At 59.3% G+C, this 27,440-nt stretch overlaps 2 protein-coding genes across 2 annotated transcripts in view; both read left to right on the forward strand.

Moving 5' to 3' along the window:
• Positions 1–11,135, forward strand: part of LOC141369928 (uncharacterized) — a 49,092-nt gene extending 37,957 nt beyond the window's left edge. Inside the window, exons 4-7 of the mRNA XM_073903583.1 lie at positions 5,297–5,475; positions 10,513–10,729; positions 10,857–10,894; positions 11,085–11,135. Of these exons, the coding sequence (XP_073759684.1) occupies positions 5,297–5,475; positions 10,513–10,729; positions 10,857–10,894; positions 11,085–11,135 (485 nt within the window). The remainder of the gene's footprint in view (positions 1–5,296; positions 5,476–10,512; positions 10,730–10,856; positions 10,895–11,084) is intronic.
• AHDC1 (AT-hook DNA binding motif containing 1) lies at positions 10,632–27,152 on the forward strand. The gene is made up of 4 exons (XM_025856455.2): positions 10,632–10,729; positions 10,857–10,894; positions 11,346–16,244; positions 26,483–27,152. The coding sequence occupies exon 3, from the start codon at positions 11,420–11,422 to the stop codon at positions 16,199–16,201; it is 4,782 nt and encodes a 1,593-aa protein (XP_025712240.1). The 5' UTR covers positions 10,632–10,729; positions 10,857–10,894; positions 11,346–11,419; the 3' UTR covers positions 16,202–16,244; positions 26,483–27,152.
• Positions 27,153–27,440: the final 288 nt, after the last annotated feature.

The following is a 27,440-nucleotide window of genomic DNA, read 5'->3' on the forward strand; positions in this document are numbered from 1 at the left end:
AGTGGGGTTTCGGGTAAAGGTCGGGATGCATGGCAAACTCCCATACAGTTCCCTTGGTCTTCATGGGAGTGTAGGGCAGCTCTGTAACCAACAACACCCCCAACATCCTCCCTTTACCCCCCTCACCCCCAACTCATTACTGATCTCCACGCAGTCTTACGGAAACAGCTCCGGGTGGGAAACCCGCAGCTAGAGGCTGAGTTCAGTGGATACTAACTTGCTCTGTGGCTTGGACAAGTCCCTCGCCCTCTCTGTTTTCCCCTCCTTGGTGAGAGGCTCCCATTTTTTGAGCACCTGCCCATTTCGTGTCACACTGTCTTTCCAGCTGAGGAAACTGAGGTACAGAAAGCTGAGGTTCCGTGTGAGGAAGCAGTGGAGCCGGGTTGGTCTGCTGCGTCCTTCCCATGGCCCCCAGGGCTCTGCTTGCTGGTCTCCAGCCTCAGCTTCTTTCTGGCACTTCCCTCGCCACTGCCCCTTCCCCCTCCCCATAAGCTATAGAGACCGAGCTCATGCTCCAAGGTCACTCAGCTTGGCCTGGGAGGAGCTCAGACTTGAACCCAGGCCCCTTGGCTCCTGGCCTCCCTCCCTCTCTGGCCAGCAGGCTGGGCCTGTTCCCTGGGTGAGTCATGCCCCTGGACTTTGGCCTCCTTGTCAGGCTCTGTGGCCTGAATTTGGAGAGGGGGCCTTCATAAGGACGGGGGGCTCTCCCCGCGGCAGTGCAGGTCTGAAGCTGTGGTCACACACCCTCTCAGTCCTGGGGCCTGAGGGCATGGTGACCGCACCCCTCGGTCTGCCTCCCTGCCACCCATCTCTGAGAAGTCTTATAGGAACAGCTCCTCAGGCCCCAACAACAGCCCTCTCTCCGCCGCTCCTTCTGCCCCCTCCCTAGATAAGGCCTACATTCGGTTAGAAACGGGGTAGGGGTGGCAGCGTTGGGAGGTGGCCTTTCCAGGTTGTGTGCGTGTCTGTGCCCCGGGCAGCTTGCTTCCCAGCACTCGTCTGCCCCAGCACCAGGCAGCCAGAGTTACCCAGGAGGGAGGCCCCAGCGCCTCCCCTCCTGGTGTCCAGGGACCAAGGTCAGGCCCAGAGCCCTGTGCGCCTCCACCTCCTCCTGGGGCCAGTGGTGTTTGTCGCTGGGGCAACATGCGGCTGTGCCCGGCTCTGGCAGCGCGGGGGTGACATTCATGCCCTGTGAGCTGTGACGCCGCTGCAGGCAGAGGACAGCACCACCCAGGCTGGCGACAGTGATGGGGGAGCCGGGGGGCGGGGGGTTGTCACCTGTCTGAAGCAGTCAGGGGGGTCATTGTTGTGTGCCCCTCTGGTAGTCTGAAGGGAGGGTTCCCAGGGAAGGGGTGAGGTGGCATCCCTGACTCATTTGGGTGGGGGGGGTCTTTCCCTTCCTCACACCTGGAAGGTGAGGCTTGTCTGTGTGTGTGAGAGAGAGAGAGAGAGAGAGGTTCTCCGCATTTTACATCCGTTCATGGGTGTGGGAGTGCCTGGCTGCATGTTCGTTACACCACGGTGGGGGTGACCACGTGTGTGCCTGTCTCCTGTTGTCTGGGGGTATCAGATGTGCCCATCTCACGCTTTTGGGGAAGTGACAGGTTATGTACTTAGCTCATCCTGTTAGGAGGGTAGTCACCACCCCATACGCCTGTCTCTGACTGTTGGGGATGTGTGAGATGTCACCACGTGCCCATCTCATGCTGTTGTGGGGAGTGACATGTGTGATTATCTCATGCTGTTGGGAGGTTGTCAGTAACTTGGGAGCTTGTCTCTCACCCTAAAGAGACAACATGTTGCCCAGTGGTATGGGGCCCAGAGTTGGCAGGGCCTTCCCGTGTAGACCACAGGGCCCCAAAGGGCTGGACATGGGAAGCATTCAGAGCCCTGAGCACAGGGACAAGTGTGGTGGGTTTGGGGGGGGTGTGGGTCTGAGTCCCCCCCATGACCTTCCTTCTGACCCAGGTGCCAACCCTTGGGACTGTTTCCCAGAAGGAAGGACCCAGTGTTTTTCAGGCAATGTGGCAAGGGGCCTCTGGGGCAGGAGAAGGTATGACTGGGGAGGTGGGGCACCAGGCAGGTTGGCATGGGGGTCTGCGTCCCTGCAAGCGTGGGGGGACCCCAGTCCCTGCCTCTTCTGCCCCTGAAACTGTTAAACTAATTAAGGCTGTGGAGCCGCAGGATTAATCGGGGCAACTCGGCGCGGGCCGGGAGCTCAGGTAGTCGATTAGTGCGCCGCGGAGGATATTGGATTTCTGAACCGCAAGTCAGCACTATTCGGCCTGTTATCTCGCCGAGGCTTGAGGCTCGAGGGTCAGGAGGCGGGAGGCTCCGGGCGCGCTGGCCGCCCCCGCCCAGCCGGCTCACAGCGTCCACTCCCCCTGCCCACACGCCGCTGCCGTGGCCATCTCTGTGCCCTTACCCAGCCCCTCTCCCGGCTGCCCCCTGCGCCTCGCCCCTGTCGCCCTCCTGCCCCTCTGGCGGTGCTGCTCTCCCTTCTCGGGCCCTCCTGGTCTCACTCGCACTCTGAGCCTCTGACCATCCTCTCCACCTGCATCGCCACCTCCCTGTCCCCCGCCCCCGTGAGCCCCTCCCCATCACCCGGCTCTGCCTCTGTGCTTTTGTGTTCTTGTGTGCCTGTCTCACAGTTTCTGTCTGTCACTGCCTGTCTCTGTCTCTAGTGTCTCTCTGTCTCACTTTCTCTCCCTCTGTGTGTCTCTGTGTATTTTCCTCTCCCTCTGGGGTTCAACCTCTCTCTCTCTCTCCCTCCCTCCCTCCCTCCCTCCCTCGCCCTCTCTTTCTCTCTCTCTCTCTCTCTCTTGTGTGGTCTCGGCTGGTGTCTGCAACCAGAACAAATCTCCCCCAGCCAACACCCCCTGAACAAGGAGGCCAGAGCAGCTAATGGGAAACATGTGATTCTGCCTTGCGCCTGGAGCACCGTGAAGGGAGCCTCAGTCCCAGCTCAGCCCCCCCCCTTGTGCCCCCCTCCACGCCACCCCCACGCCCAGCATTTCCCCCAGCCTATGCGGGTGCCCCCAGTTATTCCCATTTGAAGGGGGTGGTGGGGCGCTGGCGTTTATCAGTTGGGGAGTATCAGGTTGTGGAGGGGCTGGGAGCTGCTTTGCTCCTGAGGTCCGTCCAGCCCGCAGGGCCAGGCAGACCCCATGCAGACTCCCCACCCCCCCCCACCACCACCATATGTAGGAGAACAGGGCCAAGATGAGCTGAGCTGTGGGGGCCTGGATGGGGGGCAGCCAGTCCACCCCCACTGGAGGGCTCTGGGGCCACCCAGATTCCCATCTTTTCCACCCTCTTGGGCCTCTGGGGAACTGCAGAGGTGGGGGCTCCCTGAGGGCTTGGGAGCTGCCGGGCTGCATTTCTGTGCCCACCCAACCACGGGGAAAGGGGGGATGGATCAGAGGAGGGAGGCTCTGGCAGGTTGGAATTCTCCTTCTCTGCCTGTGGATAAATTGTCCCTAATCCAGGCTTGGGGAGTTGTCTGGCTCCTACAGAGAGAGAGAGAGAGAGAGACAGAGAGCACGCAGGAGATAGGGAGGGAGGAGGGAAGCAGGCACACAAACACAGTGACACAGACACACACTGTTTCACAAAGGGTCTCTTGCATGCAGTGCACACACACGCGCACACACGGCCTGAGGAGTTACACAAAGGTACCGCCCGAACACTGAGGCTCGGCTGTGCTGCCGGGCACACTGGGGCACACGGACCCTCTCACACATGTTGACACTGACACGTAGTGCTTTTGGCACAGACACAGTGATGTGGCCCAAGGACCCACTGACACGCAGGCCCCGAGTGACGAGGGTATACAGCACACACATGCACAGACCCACACACGGGCACACTGACCCCCAGCAAAACAGACCCATGGGAACACCGTGACCAGTCACACTGTCTGCTGTGACCCTGCAAACCCAGAAAAAGACAGAGGTAGGGAGGAGGTAACACTGATCCACAGTGACACCAGTGCCCGCAGTCACAGGCCTCAAGATGGGAGACCTGCAGGGACAGTGGAGGATCAGCCGCACGCCCCCACCCTACCCCCCGCTCCCCGCCCCACGCATCCAGGGAGCTCGGAGACAGGCAGAAGCCCGTTCAGCTCCTGACACAGCGAGATGCAGAGAGCCAGGCAGAGCGTGTGCGCACACACAGGCCCACTCCTACCCCAACTGCAGCTGGGGTCAGGGTGCTTCCAGAAAGGCAGACACACTTCTGTGTCCTCGCAGACGTGCAAACACAGGCTCAGCTGGGCACACACAAAGCTGAACAGACCCAGATAAACACACTCACACGTATAACTGAAGATACTGAACCCAGGTACACATCAGTCCCTCTCTCTCTCTCTCTCTCTCTCTCTCTCTCTCTCTCACACACACACACACACACACACACACACACACACACACACACACGGCTAACCACATACACCATAACTGAGCAAACATAGGGTCCCATGCATGTACATTCTTAGACACATGTACACACACAGATTTAGAAATGTGCGGAAGACTAAATAGACCCAGGAGCCCACATACAGGTGTATTTACCCAGACACTGGAACGCTCACAAGCGCGCATTTATACAGGCACAATCTCTACCACACATACAAATTCCCAGGCAACTAGAACCCACAAGCAGTCCATGAGGCCTCGTTCCCAGACCCCCTCTGGGCTCCAGTACAGACCTCAGGGAGGCAGACACATGGGCAGGAAGCAGGAGGGTGGTGAGGAGAGCCATGGTTATTAAAGAAAACGAGACAGAAGCAGTTGCTGATGGAGAAGAGTAAAGGCCAGCTGCATATACACCGCGCTTGGAAATCTGCATTCCCCGTGTCTTTTAACAGTAGTTCTCCCACCTGCATTCTAAATAAGCTGTTAGCATATATAGTCTCCCCAAAGCATTCCTTCCCCATTCGTAAGATCTCCCCATTTTATAGATGAGAAAACTGAGAGCCAGAGAGGTGAACTGACTTAACCCAAGATCCTGCGGTGAGGGCTGAGTCAAGGACTGTCTGGCTCCCAAAGGTCAGGTTCTTTTCCACCATAGCATGTGTGTTCATGTTCATGCATGTGCGTACCTACGTGTACAAAGATACTGCTTCCCAGCAGGAATCTGGGGTGTCAACGGATAGGCTCACAGTTCCCCAGCGAGATGAGGTTGTAGGTGATCTCGTATTCGAAAGTAGACCCCATCCAGGCTAGCCTCCTGGTCCCTTTATCCGGCCCATCCTGTGTCCATGCTTATGCCTGGGATGTTGTGTTTGCTTCCACAGATGGGAGCTTGCCTACCTGTCTACCCATCGGCCTGGACCCCAGAGCCTGCCCAGCTAAGTGCGTGCAGAGGGCCCCGGTTTCGGGGCAACTCTCAGGCGGCCGCAGAGACCACCCTAGAATCACTGGCGAAGACAGGCCTTTCCTGCTGAGCCAGACCTTGTCTACACAGCCTGCTCAGGTAACAGTGTACGGGGAAGCCAGGTCTGTGCCTGGGACACCCCCAGAAAGTGGGGATCAGGGGGACTTACTTCCCAGTCTTAGCAGGAATCCCCCCTCCCAGCTTAGGCCAAAAAGAGGCACTTTATAGAATCAGAATATATTAACCCAACTTACTCAAAACTCCCCACTATCCAGAAAGGGGAACTGAGGCCCATGGATTATACAGCAAGTCCCCCGCAGTACTGCCTCCTAGTCTGGGGACTCTTCCCGGCACCTTGTTGACCTTAGAGAACTGGGAAGTGAAAGGGGTTGTGACAGTGAGCAGAACTCAGGGCAGAGATAGAAACCAGAGTACTTGATGTGTGCCGCTGACACTCCCCCACCCAGGACCCCTGTCTGCTGGAGTCTGTGGAAGCAGAGAGCTGGGAGGCCAGGGTGAGGTGCCGAGAGGACCTGGGTAGTTCAGGTAGGCCAGGTCACCCTCATCAGATGAGGTGGGGTGGGGGCAGGAGCTGCCTCCCTACTCCTGGCCCCGATTAGCCCACCCAGGCTCTAGAGCCACGGAGGCCAGGTGGGGCTGCCCTGCCCTGCAGAGGCAACTCCCTGAACTGACACACGGAGCCTGCGGGCTCCAGGAAGCTCCCTAGAGCCCAGCCTGCCTGGGGACTCCACCCAGCTTCCAAAAGAGCATTCCTGGGGCCTGAGGTCTAGGGGTGGGGCCTCCTGAGATGGTAAGGGTGGGAGGTGTGGCTACAGGAGGATGCAGGGCTCTGTGTGCCCAACTGTAAATGCACAGGGCATCGTGTGTGCAAGCCCTCAGGCTTGTGTGCAAACCGGTGTGTGTAGGGCTCTGTCTTTAGGGACGCAGGGTTCTGTATGCAGGAGTTACATAAGTGCACTGGGCTGGGGGACCTTTGAGGGCTGTGTAGGTACCACAGGGGAGTGGTGAGTGTGCAGGATTCAGGGTGTGTCCTGGGTAGGTGTGGGAATACTGGAGCGTGATGGGGGCCACACCGGATGGTGCATGTGTGCAGGGCGCTAGGGCACAATGGAGAGATGTGTAACCAGGAATCTGAACACACCGGGCTGATGTGTGGGCACACTAGGTGTGGAATGTGCACACAGGATCTCTCCGCATGTCACCAGGGAAGCTGGCGTTCAGGGTTCTGGGTGCACGCTTGCGGGTGGTGTGTGCATGTGGCTCCGTTTGTGCTTCGGAGGTGGGCTGGGCAGGCCTTCAGCTGAGCAGGGCTCAGCAGTGCCCAGCCTTGTGGCCAAATTGCTGAAGTCACTTCCTTTCCAGCAGCAACTTTCCAGGAGGAGGAGTTCTTCAGACCTGGGCGGGGAGGGGGGGGGAACGAGGAGCTCTCAGGGGAAGGAGGTGGGCGGGGGCGAGAGGCTGTGGGGAGGGCCTGGTGGGGCTGGAGGAGGGGAGGCCTCCGGGAGACAGAAGGAAAGACCGGGACAGGAGTCTGGAAGGGCCAAGGGCAGGAGGGGATGGGGGTGGAGCAGGGCGGGGAGCACAGTCCCTGGGTGACCTCGGACAGAGGAAGGGAGGGCCGCCAGGCAGGGTGACCCTCAGGCTCAGCCAGAGCTGGCCATGGTGCCCGCAACACCTGGCACCCAGGGCAGGGGGCTGGCAGGGGCCGGGTCTAGGGGAGACCTGCTTGCCAGGTGCCCCGCTCTGGGCAGGAAGGGGGTGGGCGAGGGCTGCACAAAGGAGCTCTGTGTGGCTGGGGGTAGGGTGGGGTGGGGTGTGCTATACGGTTGGGGGGGTGCTGATGACTCCTGGAGGCCAGGCGGGACTTGCTTCCCCTTGGGGGCATCGGTGGCTCTAAGGGGACACCTAGTGGCGAGGGAGGGTAGTGCATTTGGATGGCTGAGGTGGGAGGGGATGAAGAAGCTGGGAGGGGGTAGATTAGAAGTCAAAAATTAGAACTGGTGATGAGGATTGGGACTGTTGGAGGAGGCTGCAGGGGAGGGAGCTGACTCTCTGGACAGTGAAGAAGTTTGCACGGGAGGAGCTCAACAAACCTAAATTCAGACTCCAGCTCTTCGGTGTCCTGGCTGTTTGTCCTCAAGTGCATCACTTAACCTCTCTGGGCTTCTATTTAAATGCCAAATAAGTGACAGCTGCTGTTATTATTTTCATTTTCATCGTTGTCCTTTTTGGTAGGATTTTGGGCTGGAGTCCGGTTGGAAGAAGATCTTTGGGCACTAGCGGGTGGGTGGGGCAGGGCTGAAGGAGATTGAGAGGGGTGCTGCAGGTCCTGGGGGGTTAAGGCCCCAAAGGGAGGTGATAGGGAAGGGTTCACAGCAGTAGTAATAGCCCCCCTGATACACTGTTTTCCCTTTGAGGACATCCCTGGGCCTTCAATCTGGGCTGGGAGGGAAATGGTGTGGGGGGAGGAGTGTGCAGGCTGGAGAGAGGGTCATGAGGCCGGAAGTGAGAGCTGGGGCTGGCAGCCTGGCTCCCCTGGGGAGGCTGGGGGTGGGGGAGGGGGAGGCGGGCTGGGGAAGGGGTGGGGTGGTCACAGCCGCAGCGGGGGAGGGTGGGGCTGGGGACTCAAGGATGTGGGCTGGCGCTTCCCGGCACTGTGCACAGCAGGTTGGGGCCCCCAGCCCCCTCCCAGCCGGTTGGTGTCCCCATGGGCAGGCTCAGACACACTGACCCAGAAGCAGACTGTCAGACAGAAGGACCCCTTTGACTTTGTTCACAGACATGGGATAGGTGGTGCCCTTGGGAGGGGTCCAAGAAAATGGCCGCCTGGGTGTGGTGGGGAGGGCAGCCGGCTGCTTCCCTCAGATCCTGGAGGCCGCAAGAGAGAGCCGTGGACAGAGTCAGGAGGTCTGGCAGGAGGACATGCCCAAAGGTCTTCACGGGTGGGTGGAACAGAAGCAACCACCGGAGAGGAGGTTTTCTCTTCTGCCAAGATCACACCCTCGGGCCCCAAGTGGGAGGTCTCCAGAACACGGAGGCTTGGTGAGCCCCACCCTCAGGAAGGGAGGCATCTGAAAGACTCTCAGGAGCCAGGGGTCAACCATGCTGTTGGAAATGGGACTTGGAGATGCCAGGGTCTGCATCCCTTCCCTCCTTTGTGAGGTTGTTACCCACAGTCCTTCTTGCAAGAGCAACGGGCGAGAGAGCCTGGCCTGGGAGAGAGCAGGACCCTGCGTGATGGAGTGGGCAGGACAGTGAGGAGCAGCCGAGGCCTGAGAACCGCCGAGCAAAAAGGGACAGTAGACAGATGGTTGTTCTGTCTGGATAAGCAACAGAAGGGCTCTGTCTCCCATGCCGTTTCGTGACCTGGGGCAAAGGCCCTTTCCCTCTTTTTACCTCAGTTTCCACATCTGTAAAATGGGAAGAGCACAAGGTGGCACCAGAACAGGGTACCCATGGGGAAGCGGATTAAAAATACAGATTCCCAGATGTCCCTTCAGATCTGTGAGTCAGTCTCCCCTGGACGAGGGCCTGGGTATCTGGAATGTTACACAGCTCCCCCAGGCCCAGGGTTTGGAAGCCAAATGGCTTGGCGATTTTAAGGTTCCTCCCAGCCTTAAATTAGACCTCAGCTCTAGGAGCAGCGCTTTCAGGAGTGGCTGAAGGAAAGCTGCAGGAGCTGGGAAGGGAAGCGGGCTTTGGGCTTAGAGCAGAATTAGGAGTCCTGCCACTTTGCAGCTAGGTGACTTCAGGCAAGTTCCACAACCACCACTCTGAGCCTGTTTCTTCTGTAGCACAGGGATGATCAGCCCTGTCTCCCGGGTTGCTGGGAAGATTCAGTGGGTCATATGTGTGGAAATGCTTTGGAGGTTGGAAATCGCTGCCCACCACGGGGGAGTGGGAGAGTGTTCCTTCCCACACCATCCTGTCCCCGAGTCGGCTCTGTGGTCTTCCTGTGGGGTGACAGCCCTGGGCGGTACGACAGCTGGTGGGAGTCTACATGTGTTGGGGGTGGGGGGTTGACCCTGGGGATCAGGTCAGAGCCAAACACTAAGGAGTGATCGGGGTCAATCTTTAAGACCCTCCCCGTGGTCTGGGCCCTGAGTCCCTTGGGAGTCACACATGCCCTGGATTTAAATCCCAGCTCTGCCCTGACCAGCTCAGGGAGTTAGTAAATATTTATGTAGCATCCAAAGCCTAGGCCCTGGGGTCAGGGGATACAGCGGGAAACAAGACAGACACAGTGCCTGCCCACGAAGGGCCCACACTTGCGGAGGAGACTCACCGAAAAGCTAGTCATACAAGTAGTTGGTTGCAATCGTGACAGCTGCTGTGAAGGGGAAGTAGAGAAGGCTCTGAGAGTGCGCAGCAGGGGCCAGACTGTGGCCAGAGGTGCGATGGGGGTAGATGGGGTCAGAGAAGGGCCTCGCTGGTGAATGTGGAGAGGGGTCAGGGAACATCCCTTTCCACATGCTTGTCTCGCGCCCTCTCTCCACACCCTTCTTGGGTCCCCACCTTTGGGTCTGGAGACGAATGAGAGAGAACCACATGGGAAAAGGCAGGGCTGATTGCTCTGTGCACCTTGTTCATTCATTCATAAGAAATAGTAAGTATTCCTTGAAGCACGCTTGTGGGCCACGTGCTGATCAGGGTGTTGGGAGATATACACAGAAGATATACACAGACGGACAGAAATTCGTGGTGCTCACCACCTTCCAGTGGCTGGTTTCCTCCTCTGTAAAGGTGGGGATGGTAATCATACTGATCTCAGGTTTGCAGGGGGCTTAGATGAGATAATCCACACAAAGTACTTATTAGCCCATTGTTTGGCAGTAGAGAAAGCGTCCCCAAAGTGTGTGAGCTTTTATTGTTGTTGACTCCCTGGTATGATTGTCACACCTCTGACCTGAAGCACTCTTCACTTTTTCTTTACAGCTCTTATCCCACTAATAATTAAATCATTTATGATTATCTGATCACTGTTTGTCTACCCGGTCTTTGTGCACAGTAGGCACTCCATAAGTAATGAGTATATGAACGAATGATGTTACTTCATCTCTAAGCCTCCATTTCTTCATCCGCAAGACGGGGTTATTAATAGCCCCTACCTCACAGGATTTGTATGAAGAATTAAATGAAACGATGCCTGGACAGCTTCCAGCCCAGTGCCTGGCGCGCAGTAGGTGCTCACTAAACCTGAGCTGCGATGGTCCTTTCCAGGCGCTGTCCACACCCCGAGGCCTGGGCTCAGGCCGAAGTTGCTCCACAGCACCCCCAGCTGACAGCCAGCACCTGGCAGAGCCCCCAGGCACGGGGGCCCTCTCTCTCCCAGGTCAGCCGGGTGTGCGCACTGGAGCTGGGGGTGGTGTGTGGAGGAGACCGGGCCAGTGGGCAGTGAGTGGTTGGACTGTGGCCACCTGACAATTCAGATCCCCTGTTGCCTGTCTTGTTGCCCACAGAGATCTCCAGTGTGACAGCCCAGGCGGCAGAGCCGAGGGTGAGTGGCCAGGCTTCTCCTGAAATGGGCCGGGGCGGGGGCGGGGGCTGGGGCCGGGGCGGGGGCTGGGGGGGGGCCCCGCGTACAATAGGGCAAAGGTTATACCCTGGATAGGATTTCCTGGCCCTCTCCTTAAGTGTGATCTGGAGTGGTCGCTCCAGCCTGCTGCTGATGGCCTTCCCTCGCCAAGGCAGGCATCCTCTTCTCCCTGAGCCTGGAGCCAGGGTCTAGAAGTGGGTGAGCTGCTGCCAAGTGGAACCAGGGCCCCTGAGGGGTTCCTCGTGCAGGCGGTGGTTCGGGAAAAGGCTGGGAGTCAACGAGGTGGGGCGTGGAGGGGGGACGGAGCTTGAGGGGACTCTCGGGAGGGGTGACGGGGGCTCGCCGAGGAGGATGTGGGAAGCTGAGGTCTTGGGCATTCGGTGAGGGCCCTCACGCCCGTCCTGCCCCACAGGTCCTGGTCCCGGCTTCTCGCACCCTCATGTCAGCCCCGGCCCCGCCCGGCGGCCCGCGGAGGACAAGGTCAGGATGCGTGTGAAGCCCCAGGGCCTGGTGGTGACTTCCAGTGCCGTGTGCAGCTCTCCTGACTACCTCCGGGAGCCCAAGTACTACCCCGGCGGCCCCCCCACCCCACGGCCCTTGCTTCCCACCCGGCCCCCCGCCAGCCCACCTGACAAGGCCTTCGCCCACACCTTCTCTGAGAACCCACGCCCACCCCCACGCCGGGACCCCAGCACCCGGCGCCCACCAGTCCTTGCCAAGGGGGACGACCCGCTGCCCCCGAGGGCAGCCCGTCCCGTCTCACAGGCCCGCTGCCCCACCCCCGCGGGAGACGGCAACAGCTCCCAACGGCGCTGGGACAACGGGCGGGTGAAGCTGCGTCCCGTGGTGCGGCTGATTGACATCATGAAGGACCTGACACGGCTCTCCCAGGACCTGCAGCACAGCGGCGTGCACCTGGACTGCGGTGGCCTCAGACTCAGCCGCCCACCTGCCCCGCCCCCCGGTGACCTGCAGTACAGCTTCTTCTCCTCACCCAGCCTGGCCAACAGCATCCGCAGCCCCGAGGAGCGGGCTGCCCCGCACTCCAAGTCGGAGAGGCCCAGCCATCCCCTCTATGAGCCTGAGCCCGAGCCTAGGGACAGTCCCCAGCCTGGCCAAGGCCATAGTCCCGGAGCCACGGCCGCGGCCACCGGGCTGCCCCCGGAGCCTGAGCCAGACGGCCCTGATTACTCGGAACTTGCTGACGCCGACATCCTCAGCGAGCTGGCCTCCCTTACTTGCCCCGAGGCCCAGCTGCTGGAGGCCCAGGCCCTTGAGCCACCATCTCCTGAGCCAGAGCCTCAGCTCCTGGACCCCCAGCCCCGCTTCCTGGACCCACAGGCACTAGAGCCGCTCGGGGAAGCTTTGGAGCTGCCACCCCTACAACCTCTTGCTGATCCTCTGGGGCTGCCAGGCCTGGCGCTACAGGCCCTGGATACCCTGCCCGACTCCCTGGAGTCGCAGCTGCTTGACCCTCAGGCACTTGACCCCCTGCCCAAGTTGCTTGACGTCCCCGGCCGCCGTCTGGAGCCTCAGCAGCCCCTGGGGCCCTGCCCACTGGGCGAGCCCTTGCGCCTGGACTTGTGTTCACCCCATGGCCCCCACGGGCCTGAGGGTCACCCCAAGTACGCCTTGCGGCGCACTGATAGGCCAAAGATCCTGTGTCGCCGGCGGAAAGCTGGACGGGGGCGCAAGGCAGACGCTGGGCCGGAGGGCCGCTTGCTGCCGCTGCCTATGCCCACAGGGCTGGCGGCCGCCTTGGCCGAGCCCCCGCCGCCACCGCCTCCACCACCTCCTGCCCTGCCGGGCCCGGGCCCAGTCCCAGAGCTGGAGCCAGAATCTTCCCAGACTCCAGGGGTCCCCAGCCGCAAAGGCAAGTGCCGGGGCGTGCGGCGCATGGTGGTGAAAATGGCCAAAATCCCCGTATCGCTGGGGCGGCGGAACAAGACCACGTACAAGGTGTCCTCCTTGAGCAGCAGTCTGAGCGTGGAGGGCAAGGAGCTGGGCCTGCGCGTGTCCGCGGAGCCCACGCCACTGCTGAAGATGAAGAACAATGGGCGGAACGTGGTGGTGGTCTTCCCACCCGGGGAGATGCCCATTATTCTTAAGCGGAAACGCGGCCGCCCTCCTAAGAACCTGCTGCTGGGTCCTGGCAAGCCCAAGGAGCCGGCAGTGGTCGCGGCAGAAGCAGCCACCGTGGCCGCGGCCACCATGGCCATGCCGGAGGTGAAGAAACGGCGGCGGCGGAAGCAGAAGCTGGCCTCCCCCCAGCCGTCGTACGCAGCAGACGCCAATGATAGTAAGGCCGAGTACTCCGACGTCCTGGCCAAGCTGGCCTTCCTGAACCGCCAGAGCCAGTGCGCTGGGCGCTGCTCACCCCCCCGCTGCTGGACACCCAGCGAGCCCGAGTCGGTACACCAGGCACCCGACACCCAGAGCATCTCCCACTTCCTGCACCGGGTGCAGGGCTTCCGACGGCGTGGCGGTAAAGCAGGCGGTTTTGGTGGCCGGGGTGGGGGCCATGCCGCCAAGGCGGCCCGATGCTCCTTCAGTGACTTTTTCGAGGGCATTGGCAAGAAAAAGAAAGTGGTGGCAGTGGCAGCTGCTGGTGTCGGGGGCCCCAGCCTCACCGAGTTGGGGCACCCACGCAAGCGGGGCCGGGGGGAGGTGGACGCCATGACTGGGAAGCCCAAGCGCAAGAGGCGGTCCCGGAAGAATGGGACTCTGTTCCCAGAGCAGGTGCCTAGCGGCCCAGGCTTTGGGGAGGCCGGCGCCGAGTGGGCCGGGGACAAGGGTGGCGGCTGGGCCCCTCACCACGGGCACCCAGGCGGGCAAGCCGGCCGAAACTGTGGGTTCCAGGGGACCGAGGCCCAGGCCTTCGCCTCCGCCGGGCTAGAGAGCGGGGCCTCGGGCCGCAGCAGCTACTACAGCACCGGCGCACCCGCGGGCCAGACCGAGCTCAGCCAGGAGCGCCAAAACCTCTTCACCGGCTATTTTCGCTCACTGCTCGATTCGGATGACTCCTCCGACCTCTTAGACTTTGCCCTCTCAGCCTCTCGCCCTGAGTCCCGGAAGGCATCAGGCACCTACGCAGGGCCCCCCACCAGCACCCTGCCTGCCCAGCGGGGCCTGGCCACCTTCCCGAGCCGGGGGGCCAAGGCCAGCCCAGTAGCAGTGGGCAGCAGCGGGGCTGGTGCGGAGCCCTCCTTCCAGCCTGTCCTGCCCGCTCGCCAGACCTTCCCGCCAGGCCGGGCGGCGAGCTATGGGATAACTCCAGCCACTTCAGACTGCCGGGCAGCCGAGACCTTCCCGAAGCTGGCGCCCCCGCCGTCGGCCGTGGCCCGCTCCCCTACCACCCACCCGCCCGCCAGCACCTACCCACCTCAGTATGGTGGCTACGGCGCCGGACAGAGCGTTTTTGCCCCAGCTAAGCCCTTCACGGGCCAGGACTGTGCTAACAGCAAGGACTGCAGCTTCGCCTACGGCAGCGGCAACAGCCTGCCCGCCTCCCCCAGCAGCGCCCACAGCGCCGGCTACGCCCCACCACCTACGGGGGGCCCCTGCCTGCCCCCCAGCAAGGCCTCGTTCTTCAACAGCTCTGAGGGGGCCCCCTTCTCTGGCTCAGCCCCCACGCCCCTGCGCTGTGACAGCCGGGCCAGCACCGTCTCTCCCGGCGGCTACATGGTACCCAAGGGCACCACAGCCTCTGCCGCCTCCTCCTCCTCCTCCTCCTTCCAGCCCTCGCCTGAAAACTGTCGGCAGTTTGCGGGGGCTTCTCAGTGGCCTTTCCGGCAGGGCTATGGAGGCCTGGACTGGGCCTCAGAGGCCTTCAGTCAGCTCTACAATCCCGGCTTCGACTGCCACGTCAGCGAGCCCAACGTGATCCTGGACATCTCCAACTACACGCCGCAGAAGGTGAAGCAGCAGACGGCTGTGTCCGAGACCTTCTCTGAGTCGTCGTCCGACAGCACCCAGTTCAATCAGCCGGTCGGCGGCGGCTTTCGGCGCGCCAACAGCGAGGCCTCGAGCAGCGAGGGCCAGTCAAGCCTGTCCAGCCTGGAGAAACTGATGATGGACTGGAACGAGGCATCCTCTGCCCCCGGCTACAACTGGAACCAGAGCGTCCTTTTCCAGAGCAGCTCCAAGCCGGGCCGTGGACGGCGGAAGAAGGTGGACCTGTTCGAGGCCTCACATCTGGGCTTCCCGTCATCCGCCTCGGCCACCGCCTCAGGCTACCCGTCCAAACGGAGCACCGGGCCCCGGCAGCCGCGGGGTGGACGGGGTGGTGGGGCCTGCTCAGCTAAGAAGGAGCGGGGTGGGGCGGCCGCCAAAGCCAAGTTCATCCCCAAGCCACAGCCCGTCAACCCCCTGTTCCAGGACAGCCCGGACCTCGGCCTGGACTACTACAGTGGGGACAGCAGCATGTCACCACTGCCTTCCCAGTCGAGGGCCTTCGGCGTGGGTGAGCGAGACCCTTGTGACTTCATGGGACCCTACTCCATGAACCCGTCCACTCCTTCTGACGGCACCTTCGGCCAAGGCTTCCACTGCGACTCGCCCAGCCTGGGTGCTCCTGACCTAGATGGCAAGCATTTCCCGCCTCTGGCCCACCCACCCACAGTGTTTGATGCCGGTCTGCAGAAGGCGTACTCACCCACCTGCTCACCTACGCTGGGCTTCAAGGAAGAGCTGCGGCCGCCACCCACAAAGCTGGCTGCCTGTGAGCCCCTCAAGCACGGGCTCCAGGGGGCCAGCCTGGGCCATGCGGCTGCAGCCCAGGCCCACCTCAGCTGCCGGGACCTGCCACTGGGCCAGCCCCACTACGACTCCCCCAGCTGCAAGGGCACAGCTTACTGGTACCCGCCAGGCTCAGCTGCCCGCAGCCCACCCTATGAAGGGAAGGTGGGTACAGGGCTGCTGGCTGACTTCCTGGGCAGGACGGAGGCCGCGTGCCTCAGTGCCCCACACCTGGCCAGCCCACCGGCCACACCCAAGGCCGACAAGGAGCCACTGGAGATGGCCCGGCCGCCTGGCCCACCCCGTGGCCCTGCCGCCGCCGCCACTGGCTATGGCTGCCCGCTCCTTAGTGACTTGACCCTGTCCCCTGTGCCGAGGGACTCGCTGCTGCCCCTGCAGGATACCGCCTATAGGTATCCAGGCTTTCTGCCGCAGGCGCATCCCGGCCTGGGTGGGGGCCCCAAGAGCGGCTTCCTGGGGCCCATGGCGGAACCTCACCCTGAGGACACATTCACCGTCACCTCCCTGTAGTGCCAACTGAAGTGCCGACTGGACCTCGAGGTTTTGTTCCTGGGTGAGTCTGGGGGTGTGGGTGGAGCGGGCGGAGGCCTGGGCAGGCGGCGGCGGGCCTGGGGTGGGGGATGAGTACTTTAGCGCTTGGGCAAGGGGAAGGCGTACGGTGATGAGCGGGAAGGATTTAAGGACAAGATCGGGGACCCCTGTTAAGAGGAAGTTGGGATTCAGGAAGGTGTCTGGGATTAGATGTTGGGGACAGTCTTCAGGAAGAGATGGGGTGCTTGGGTGGGGAACCCAGCATGAGGCTCGGACACTCAGTTACTGAAATGGTTGGAGAACCCTAGATTGGATAGGGCCATGTGGTTTGGTTCATCAAATGTTTATTTCCCTTGTCCGTGCTAGGTCCTGGGCAAGCGCTGCCTGAATCCCAGCAAACACTCACCACTTGACCTCCTGCCAGGGAGGGCATTTGCATGGCCCCGTGGGAGATGAGTGAAGGGTGAAGCAGGGTGGGTAATTAACTGCTAGGGCCCACCCAGGGTACCGACCCGGCCGGGCTCGCTAGTTTCTCGAGGAGCTGCATTTAGTTCAGGATGCACTCTGGTGGGGGCCAGGCTGAGGGTGTGGTCACTGTGTCTTGGTCACACTCTGCAAGGGCTTTACAAAATGGCCTGAAGTGTCTTCCCTGGTCTCCCGGTGCCCACCCAAAGATTATTTTTCACCGTCTTTGACCTGAGGCGGGCTCAGAGTGGTCAGAGGCAGGTGGGATAGGGACCCAGAAGTGAACAAGGGAGGCTGGGGTCCTGCTGTGCCTCACAACCCGCACCCAGTGGGTCTGTCCCCAGGCAGGATACTTCCTGCCTAGAAAAAGATACTTCCCTTTCCTGCAGCCAAATGCTTTTCCAAGAGTTCGGTTAAGTTTTGCTAGATGTTTAGATACTGTGTTTTATCAGGCATGTGTCCTCATGAGGTGGAGTCAAAATTTTAGTATTTCCAAAATTTTGTTTAAGGAAAATAAAAGAGGAAAAAATGCCCCCAAAATGGGTAAAAAGGGACAAGGTCAGAAGAATCATTTTCTCGAAGCACAAGGCGCTCCAGGAAATACAGCCACAACTGGCCCATCACATCCCGTTCTTAGGACAACAGAGGTGTTACAAAGTTATGGTGGGTGGTGGGGAAGTGGCCTAGGGGCCTGTCTGAGCCCCTCACCCTCCACCTCTCCTGCCACTGCAGCCTCCTGGGAGTGCCTCTTCCTGGAGAAGGACTAGCAGGGCTCCTGGAAAGTCCCATCCCTGCCCTGGGGAGGCCATTCAAGGCCAGAGTGACTCAGGGTCCTGAAGTCGTGCCGGTGGAAACTTATCATCCCCTTTCTGCCTGACCCCAGGTCCCTTGGTGCCTGGAGGTGGCAAAGGGCAGCACGTGGGGATCAGGAGGCTTGGGGAAGGACCGTTCCCCAATTGGCCATCAACATGCTCCATGTCCTTGACCATGCTTTTACTCCCTCCAGCCCTGGGCCTCTGTTTCCCCATCTGTTCAAGAAATTCGACTGTGATAATCTCGTAGGTTTTGCAATTCTGCATGGCATAGACAGTGGACCAAACTTTTTTTTTTTTTTTTTTTTTTTTTTTTTTTGGCAGCCTATTTTCCTCCTAATGAAGCCAGGCCAAGATTAAAATGGCCTCCCATTCCCCGTGCGTCTCACTGCAGGCAGCAGAGCTGCAGATCTGAAGCAGGCCAGGGAGAAGCTGCTTAGGGTTTAAAATGTCAAACTCTTGATCCTTCTCACTGGAGGGGAGATGTCTCCTGGATAATCCAGAAATGTGAAATAATCCAAAAACCGTTCCTCCTGGGCTCTGGATGGGAAAATAAAACGAGTGTGGGGGCTGGGTGTTTGAGCAGGTCACAGCTCAGTGAGATACATAATGGAACCATCCAGTGAGGCCTGAACACAGGAGGAACTGGGATGCCATCCAGCCCCACATTCTGGCCACACTCTCCACTCCGGGCTGGGAGTTGACAGCGCTGTCCGCAGACTGATGCATTCAGTTGTTCTGGAGACATCTGTCCGGCACCCACCATGAAGCAGGCATGGGGCGGGGGGGCACCCCAGTGAACACCACAGATGAGGTCCTGGTCCTCGAGGGGGCTTCCAGTTTAGAGAGCGAGACAGTACGTAGACTGACACGAAGGAATTTGGTGAGGATTACAATAGGAAGGACTGCGAGAGAGGAAAAAGCTAGGAGGTTGTGGGATCCTGCAGCGGGCTGACTGGATCCTGAAGCTGATGCCTGAAGGATGAAGGGGCATCAGCTAGACAGGGAGTGGGAAGGACATTCTGGGCAGAGGGAACAGCAGTGGGTGAAGCCCTGGAGCAGGAGGGAGCTCACCCTTGAGGAACCGCTAAGAGGACAGTAATTCCTCACTGAATGGGTGGGCAAGGCAGCCAGGGCACCGGAAGGAGTTGGAACCATATTCCAAGACCAGTGGGGAGCCATTGAAGAGTTACCAGCTAGAAGGTTCCCCACCCCCCCCCACACACACACCACAGGGCAAGCGCTGAAGGAGGGAGACCTCGGTCGCCCCAGCAGGCAGTGAGCGTTTTGACATGGGGCGCTGGAGAAGCTGGTTCGGCTCCGCCCCACATCTTGAGCCTCTGGCTGCCTGTCCGGGTGCCAGGCATGGAGGAGACAAAGCAGACGTGGTCTTGTCCTCAGAGTTCAGCATCCGCCCCGGGAAGCTAAAGCAGGTACACGAAGAACCTAAAAACAGCTGGTGGCAAGTGGCAGGTGCCCAGAGGCGGGGAGAAACAAAGTTTGTGTACCAGGAAGGTGGGTGTTAGGGTCAGAGGTCATCTCTCAGAACTTTGGGTGAGAAAAGGGACACACGTCTTTGCCCTTCATGCAACACTGCCCCAGTGAGCCTTCACAGAAGGCTGGGAGGTAGTAGTGCCCTCTCCCCCCGCCCCGCCCCATCGGAGAGTTGAGGAAGCAGGTGCAGCTAGGAGCCTCGGCAGGGGATCCACAGTTAGTCACTGGTGGAGTCGGGATTCGAACCCAATGCTGCACACACTCCCCTCCCAGAACCTGGGTACCCTGCCATACCATTCCCCCAACACCCCACACCGCTGACTCCCCATCCGCAAAATGACAGCTTGGTCGGACACTCCCTACAAATGTTTCTGGGTCTGACATTTTAAATGGATTTTGAAGTTCTTTCGAAGAAGCTGCATTTGAGCTCGACTTTGAAGAATAGGCGAGATTTGGATGGACAGAGACTTGAGGGGAAAGGCGTTCTAGGCAGAGGGAACTGTGGGCAAGGGGAGGGTCACCCCCCACTGTGAATTGGAAGAGGAAAGCTCAGGGGAGCCAGAGTGGGGAATGTGGGACCCCCTTCGTCTGAGAGCTGAGCTGGTGGGACAGAGGGAAGGGGTAGAGGGTGGGGAGCACTCGGGCCTGGGGCAGGCCTCTCCAGTCCCTTAGGTGGAAAACGGAGCCAGGGAGACTGACTCCACGTTGGGCCCTCATGGCCAAAGATCAGCCCTGCTAGACCCTGTGCAATCAGGAAGGGCCCTCCAAGGCACTCAGGAATCTTGAGTCCCCCTCTCCTCCCTACTCCCTCTCAGGCGTGGACCTGAGGCCAAGAGAAATGTCACAGGTCCTCCAAGGTTACACCAGCCTGGGGCCTGACCGGAGCAGGAAGCAGTTTCCAAGGCCACCGGCCAGCCAGGGTCAGCAGGCATGCCCGGACCTGGGCCAGGCCCCAGCTGCTCTGGGCTTTGTCTCTCTGTGTCTTGAAACCTCAAGAGGTCACTTGATCTTGCCTCTGGCTCTGAGCAAGAAGCCCTCACGTCAGGGGTCAGCCATCCTTGCCCTGCCTCCTGTGGGCTTCTCTTTGCACTCTGAGGCCGTCCTCCCTCCCATCCTATGTCTTGCCTCTCCCACGGCCATTTTCAGGCCAGGCCTTCTTGTTCTGAGCCCTCATTTCCTGGAAATATAATCTCTCTGTGAACGTGCCCTCTCCTGCTCCTCCTCTCCCATCTCCCCACATCCCTGTGGTCCCGGAAGAGCCCAAGGGAGTGAGGCCCTGAAACTGGAGGGTGGTGGCGAGGAGCATGCCTGTAGGCACAGACCGGCTTCTGTGCGGAGCCTGGTTCCATCCCTTACCACTTACGTGACCCGGTGAGTCACATCACCTTGCTGTGCCTCTTGTGAGAATTAATGAGATTACCCATGAGGCCCTTAGCCCAGTCCCTGGTGCACAGTAAGCACGTAGTCAGTGGTTGGTACATGGGTGGACAAATGCCTCCCACCAGCTGAATTCTGTCACCCAGTCTGTGTGACTCACACACACCCCTGACCCTTTCCTCCTCGCTCAGGACTCTGTAGGTAGCCAGCCTCCCTTCACCTGCTGCCCCTGTTGTCTCCTAGGAAGGATTTTGTGTCTAGTGTGGGTTTGGGGCCTTTGGTGGGAGGCTATGAAACACCACCTAGTTTTTGGCCCTGGCAACTGGGCTGATTCCTCCCTGGGGGGCCCAGAGGCAAGGGAAGTCACCAGCCCACACCCCCCCCCCAATGGGACCTGAAGCCTGATGGGCAACAGGACCCAGACTTCTAAATGACCCAGGACAACTAGAAGCCCTTCCCCTGCAGGTCCTGTAGCACGAGAGGGGTCTCTCGGTGCCTCGTGACTTTGTAAATACATCACGGTTTTTTCTCGAGGCAGATTTGCCATCTTTGTCGTCATCACTTTTGCTGCCATAACACCCTCTGTGCTAGAGGGGAGGGGAAGTAGGTTAATTCTGTGTTCACCCGCACATGAACCAGCCACCTGCCCGGGGCCAGGCACTGAACGAGACCAGCAGTGTCCTGCCCCCCATGGGGTTTACAGCCTATAAACAGGTGTCCTTTGAAAGTCTCCAAGTGGGCATCATTCTCCAGGGCAGGGACTGAACTAGGCCCCCTGGAAGTACCGGGGACCACCCTCTTGAAGCACGAGCAGGGCAGGCAGCAAGAGCTTCCTGGAGCCAGAAAATGGGTCTTGGGGGGGCGCCTGGGTGGCTCAGTCGGTTAAGCATCCAACTCTTGATCTCAGCTCAGGTCTTGATCTCAGGGTCATGAGTTCAAGCCCCACGCTGGGCATAGAGCCGAGATTTAAAAAAAAGAAAAAGAAAGAAAAAAGAAAATAGGTCTTGAACAAATTTAAGGCTTCAGAAGCGGTAACCCTGGGTCAGTCAACTGGTGGCTGCCATGTCTCTGCCCCGACACCTGCCCCCGACCCCAGTCCATTCCCCTCATTATGGCCACCAAAGTGCTTGTTCTTCAGCATTTCCGGATGCATGGTGTCGGGAGCCCCCCAAATATTTATTGGATGAATCGATTTCAACCCGTTCGCTCCTGTGCCTCCATTGCTTACCATCTGTCGATTGCATCCCCCGCTCCCTGCCTCTCCAGTCTCCTTGCCTACAAAATAACAGCCCAGCCACTAGCCTGGTATTCCAGATACTCAGGTCTTCCTTTTCTGCCCTGACCTCCTCCTCACACACCCTCCCTTTCCAGCCCTAGAATGGGGAATTAGAAGGGAGCTTTCCCTAGTGTGCCCTGTGCCTTTTTTCCCCAAGCTGTCCCTGCCCTGGGCTGCCCTTTCCTGCCCACCATCCATCTCCCACCTGTCAGTTCCTATCTTTCATTCAGGCGTCACCTCCTCCAAGAAGCGTTCCAGGATCCTTCCCAGGCCCACTTAATCTCCAGCCTTTTATGCATCCATGCAACCCTTCCTGGGAATGTCCTCACTACATCATCAGCTCCTTTAGACTGGTTGCTCATCTCTGTGCATGTTCCCCGTCTTCCTCGGTGTCGCATCATACCTGGGACATTGTTTTTTGCCTTGACTCGAAGACAAGCATGTAGACTAGAGAAAATTGAGAGCAGGAGGGCAAGCAAGCAGTGGGAGTGGGTAGGAGACCATTTCTGTCACCGTCGCTGTCCTCAGATAGGCTCCGAAAATGGGGCAGGGGATGGGATGTATAAATAAACCAGTTCAGACTCTGCAGGCTACCTAGGTTTTTGTGGAGTTCCCCAAGTGCAACCTTGGAGAGCTCCAAAGGTTAAAGCACAGTTTACAGACAGGGAAGGGGACTCCCCCAGAGACACACAGCCACCCTGGCAGGGGTGGTATGATAGAGCCAGGAAGGGCCCTTGGTGATCAGTCACATGCCCAACACATAGCCATCACTGGGGCCTGTCTTTACAGAGGCATCTCTGATCAGGAAGGCAGAGAGTGTGGGTGTTGGCTGTAGAGCCTCCCAGGACTGGTAAGCAGTGTGCAGCTCTGCACGGTGGGAGATCCACACAAGCTGGGCGGGTGACCGTGGATATGAACCCTATTGTGCCCACCAGCGTCCCTCTGTGTGCCCAGCAGTGGAAGAGGTGGGGAAGGATTCCCTAAGGAGGGAATGGCTGGTGAGCTAGAGTTGAAGGAGTGCCTCTGGTCACTGGTGGACACAGGTTTTGAAAACATTCTCTGGAGTGGGGAGGAGAGCCACACCCACACCCTACAGCCAGTCCATCCTACCAGAGGGTGTCTCCCATCTGTCAAGTGTGGTCTGAGCCCCAGGGAAGCAGTATCCTTTCCACATTTGAGGGACCTGCAGGCCTGACTTTGCCTGAAAATGTCAAGAGGGGGTGGATCAGCCTTTGGGCAGCTGTGGTCTGCCTCTGACCCCACTGGGGCCCGAATATCTCTCCCATTACCTGTTCAACCCCCTGCTTTACATAGAGACTAAAGCCCAGAGAGGGAAAGGACTTGCCCTAGGTGACACAGCAGATCCGTCTCAAACTCTCACGCATCTTCTCTGCCTTCTGCTCCACTGCCTTGTTTGACGTTGAGACGCCCTTCCGGAGGGCGGAGACCAGAGGATGGAGGCGAGAGCGTAGCTCATGGCCTGGCAGTTGGTGGGTGTGAATCCATGTCTGCTGGTCGCTTAAATGAATGCACGAACATGTGCTCCTTTTGGGGGGAGAGCAGCTCTCTGTGGACAGCCTGATTTATACGTGACCCGCAGCACTGCGAGCGCCCGCTCCGCTATCTCTTGATGCTCCCTGTACCAGCCCCTCCTCTGGCAGGCAGAGACCAATTTCACGCCTTGGCACCTCAGCCGGGCACCTCAGCCGGCTAAGGCACCTCAGCCGGGCACCTCGGCCAGCGAAACCGCTAGAGCGCCAGGGTGCCGCGGAATGTGGCTCTGCGGCTGTCAATTATAGAGGCACTAAAAGGTTAAGTCTCAGGAACAATGGCTCGTGCCCTGGGCGCTGAGGGGGCACATGTTGGCTTTGGGGGTAGCAAGGTACCACACACAGGTCTCTCTGCCCTGGAGGAGCGGGGAAGGGAAGGAGAACTGCCCCGGTAGCTATGGTAACAAGGTGGTCTAAGGAGGCGTCCTGGAGGGGTGCAAGCCCTGAGCGGGACCTTGCTGCGCTGGTCACCACTCTGGCATTCGGTCAGCCCGCCGTCCCGGCCCCGGCGTGTGCTGGGCACCGTGCTCGGCAGTGGGTCGAAGAGCCGGAGTTCCTCCTGCCAAGGCCGGGTTAGGTGCCCCCTCCGTGTGCTCCCTGAGCACCCCCCCCCCCAGGGCATCCCTTGGCACAGCCCCCATCTCCCTGCATTGGAATTGCCCGCTCTGGGGTCTGCTTTGCTTCCCTCTGGGCTCCGTGAGCCCCTCAAGGGCAGGGGCCAGATCTGTCTCCAGTGCTTTGTCCCCAGTGCCCAGCGCGGGGCTGCCTGGCACCGCAGCCTGAATTCTGTTTTGTGGAGTTGAACCCAGTGAGGTCAGGGTCGCACGGGGCTACGGGCATCCTCCCTTCTCCCGGCTCAGGAACCTCTGGTGTTGATTCTGTCCCCAGCCACCCCCCCCCCACCATCCCCGCCATCCCCCAGATTCTGGCCGAGTCCCGAGGGGTGGGGAGGGCCGAGGGAGGAGGAAGGTGAGACAGGGAGGGCTGAGCAGAGGGAGAGAAAGCCTCCCTGCTGCCTGGCCGCAGGCACCACGGGAATGGTTCTGGCAGGAGCTGCTTGCTGGGCTGAGATCACCATGGAGACCTGGCTTGGAGAGGGTCACTGGCAGTGGCGAAGGGCCGGAGGGGGCGGGGGCGACAGGGATTTGTGCAGAGGCTCCCAGCCTGCCCCGGGGCCCTTGGTGGGGGGGGGGCGCAGCGAGCAGGGAAGGCTGGGGCTCGGTATAGTCCACTTGCCACCGACCGGTTTGGGGCAGCCGGGGCTGAGTCGCCCCCTCCCTCGTCACTCCAGCACCCTGTACGTGTCACCCCGACAGAGGTTCCTTAGCGCAGCAGCTGTTCTCACCTGCAGTAGATGCCTCCCGCCCCCCAGCTACACTAGTCCTGTGCCCTAATGGGTACCCGGCCCCCAGGTCTAGCTGTTCCTGTTAATCACCTGAACTGGGGGACTGACATCCATCCCGGCAGCATCCCTGGGCCCAAGGGCTGCTTTCCTACCCTTCCCCTGGTTCTAATTCAGCTACACCCTAACAGGCACACCTCTTCCCCCTCCGGCTAATACTCCAGCCTCCGTCACCCCCGGGAGACCTGACAGCTTAACACAGGTGCAGCCCCCCACCCTTCCCCTCCTCCCTCCTGCCTCTGCTGGCCTGGCCGCCTGGGCCCATAGACGGGAATGGACGCTGCCTCTACCTCTCAGAAGCCCACCTGGTTCCCCTGGCCCGGGGGAGGGGCGGGAGGGGGGGTAGTCCTGGCAAGTCCAGCCTCAGGACAAAAGTCTTCCCCAGGGCTGACTGCCCAGCAGACAGCAGCTGAGGCTGAGCAGAATTTAAATGTGGCCCTGTTGGGAAGGGAAGCCAAGAAAGGACAAGAGAGGAAAGGCTTTCTGTGGCCGCCTGCTTCCTGCAGGGGTGGGGGAGGGAGGGTGTTCTCCTAAGGGGTCTTAGAAGGCAGTTGTAGCACCCCCCACACCTTAATTCCGGTGGGCTGGTCACTCACCAAGTGCAGGGACAGGAATTTCAGGGCTCTTCGATGAGGCCAGGACTCTGAAAGTGCCAGGTTCATGACTGTGGGTCTTGAGCATAACCGAGTCCGTCCCTGTCCCTCTGGGCATCTTCCCGCTATCCTCAGCCAAGCCTTGGGTTCTGGATGGGGAGGCCTGGAGAAGGGGTACTTCACACCTCCAGTGTCTGGTGATTGTAGGGACTGGGAATTTGGAAGTTTCTGAGCCTCAGCGGCCAAACACAGATGGTACTGTGTTGGGCCATTTCTTTATTCCTTTATTCAGACAGAGTTCCCGGTCACCTTGCCTCTGGAAGGAACCGAATGGCATGGGAGGGGACTGGGAAAGGGTTGGAATTAGAAGAAATGAAAGCGCACAGGTGTGCAGTTCATGCCCTGTGCTGTGCTCAAGCCCTTTGCTCCCCACTGTGTCATTCCTCACAGTAGCCTCGCTTGGAGGAATTACTAAACTCATTGTTATACGAGGAAACTGAGGCTTGGGGCACCTACCTGGCCCAGGCCCCAGGAAAATAATGATGTACAATCAGCATCATTTCTTACATTTCCTATACCAGGCTTAAGCCACCTTAAGCCACTGGATCCTCCCAACAAACCTACGGGATAGTTTGGTTATCCCCTTTTTACAGATGAGCAAACTGAGGCTCACAGAGATTCACGGACTTGCCCAGCGTCCTAGAGCTGTCCAGGGGTGGTGCTGGCATTTGAACTCAGCTGTGTCTGACTCAAGAGCCCAAGTCCTTGCGGCACCTGGGTGGCTCAGTCGTTAAGCGTCTGCCTTCGGCTCGGGTCATGGTCCCGGGGTCCTGGGATCGAGTCCCACATCGGGCTCCCCGTTTAGCGGGAAGCCTGCTTCTCCCTCTCCCACTCCCCCTGCTTGTGTTCCCTCTCTCGCTGTGTCTGTCTCTGTCAAATAAATAAATAAAATCTTTAAAGGAAAAAAAAAAAAGAGCCCAAGTCCTTAACAAATTGCACTGCCTGGAACCCCAGCTCCTCTCCCAGAGCCTCCTTTACCTCTCATTGAGGCAGGCCGTGGATACAAGCCTATTTTACAGATGGGGAAGCTGAGTTCAGAGAAGGCGAGAAACAGTCCATTGTCCCATGAGGGGCTATTTGGAGTGTTCTGGGAGAAGGAACAATGTGGTTAGTTTCTCCCAGAATCCTGGTAGGAACTGGGTGGGGGTCCCACTCTTAGCCTCTCTGTTCTTAGAGTTCAGTGTCTGTGCCTACTGCTAACTTCTGCCTCTTCTTTTGCGTTTCTTTGCAGCTTTCAGAAAACCAACGCCAAGACCCCTCCCAGCGTCCACATTGTCCTCTGGCAGGAGCGCCTGCCCCTTTGCCTCCCACCCCACCCCACCTGTCCCCCTTGCACTACCATCTTCCCCCCCACCCCTCCCCGCCCATCTCCTCCACGCAGAAGCCGAAGGTGAGCCCTTTCTGCACAAAACCAGCAATTGTAAATACTTTTTAAAAATGTACAAAACTTAAAAACAAAACACAGTTTTAGAAAAAGACAAAAAAAAGAGAGAGAGAGAGAGAGAGAGAGCGCGAGCGTGTGCAAGAGGTTGCGAGCGGGGCCCCGAGGTGTCCAGAGCCCCTGCCAAGTATGCACTGAGAAATTTATCTACAGGTCGTTTGACAAAAATGAACAATATCCTATTTATTGTATATACTGTTTTATTATAAATCGTGGATTGTATATTGCATTCTGTAAACCTGCTGTGGTCCCGTGGTGTGCAAATTCGCATGGTGGGGGGGAGGGGGCAGAACCTCTTGCGGGAGCTTTTTTTTTTTTCTCCTTTCTTATTTTTCACTCTTTTGGGTTTTCTCTTCTGTTGTTGTTGTTGTTTTCTGTTTTGGCAGGACACACCCAAAGATCCAAGTTTGTATTAAAAAGAAATGAAAAAAAGCAAAAAAAAAAAAAAAAACAAAAACCCACCTCGTGTCTTGTGAAAGGGGGTGAGTGAGGGTGGGTGGAATGGAAGAGGCATGGCTGGGTTTTGTTACCAGACACTGGCTCCCCAGAGTTGAAATACCTTCATGTGTTCTCACCTTCTGAGGCCTCCCTTCTGCCTGAGATCTGAGTCAGCTTTGCATCCGGGAACTGCCCTCCCCACCCACCCCCGCCCAGGTTACAGCCCCAGGCCCTGGGTCTCCCCTGCCGGCCGGGGATCCCCAGGCTGCTCCCTAGGGCTCTGTGGCCCCTGTCCATGCATTAGGTCCCA

This window comes from Callorhinus ursinus, unplaced genomic scaffold, assembly GCF_003265705.2.
Source record: "Callorhinus ursinus isolate GAN/ISIS: 27379988/994484 unplaced genomic scaffold, GSC_fseal_2.0 scaffold18, whole genome shotgun sequence".
Taxonomy (NCBI): domain Eukaryota; kingdom Metazoa; phylum Chordata; class Mammalia; order Carnivora; family Otariidae; genus Callorhinus; species Callorhinus ursinus.

Bases quoted from the DNA above. Each gene is read 5' to 3' on its own strand.
- AHDC1 (XM_025856455.2), top strand. From the start codon at position 11,420: ATGCGTGTGAAGCCCCAGGGCCTGGTGGTGACTTCCAGTGCCGTGTGC.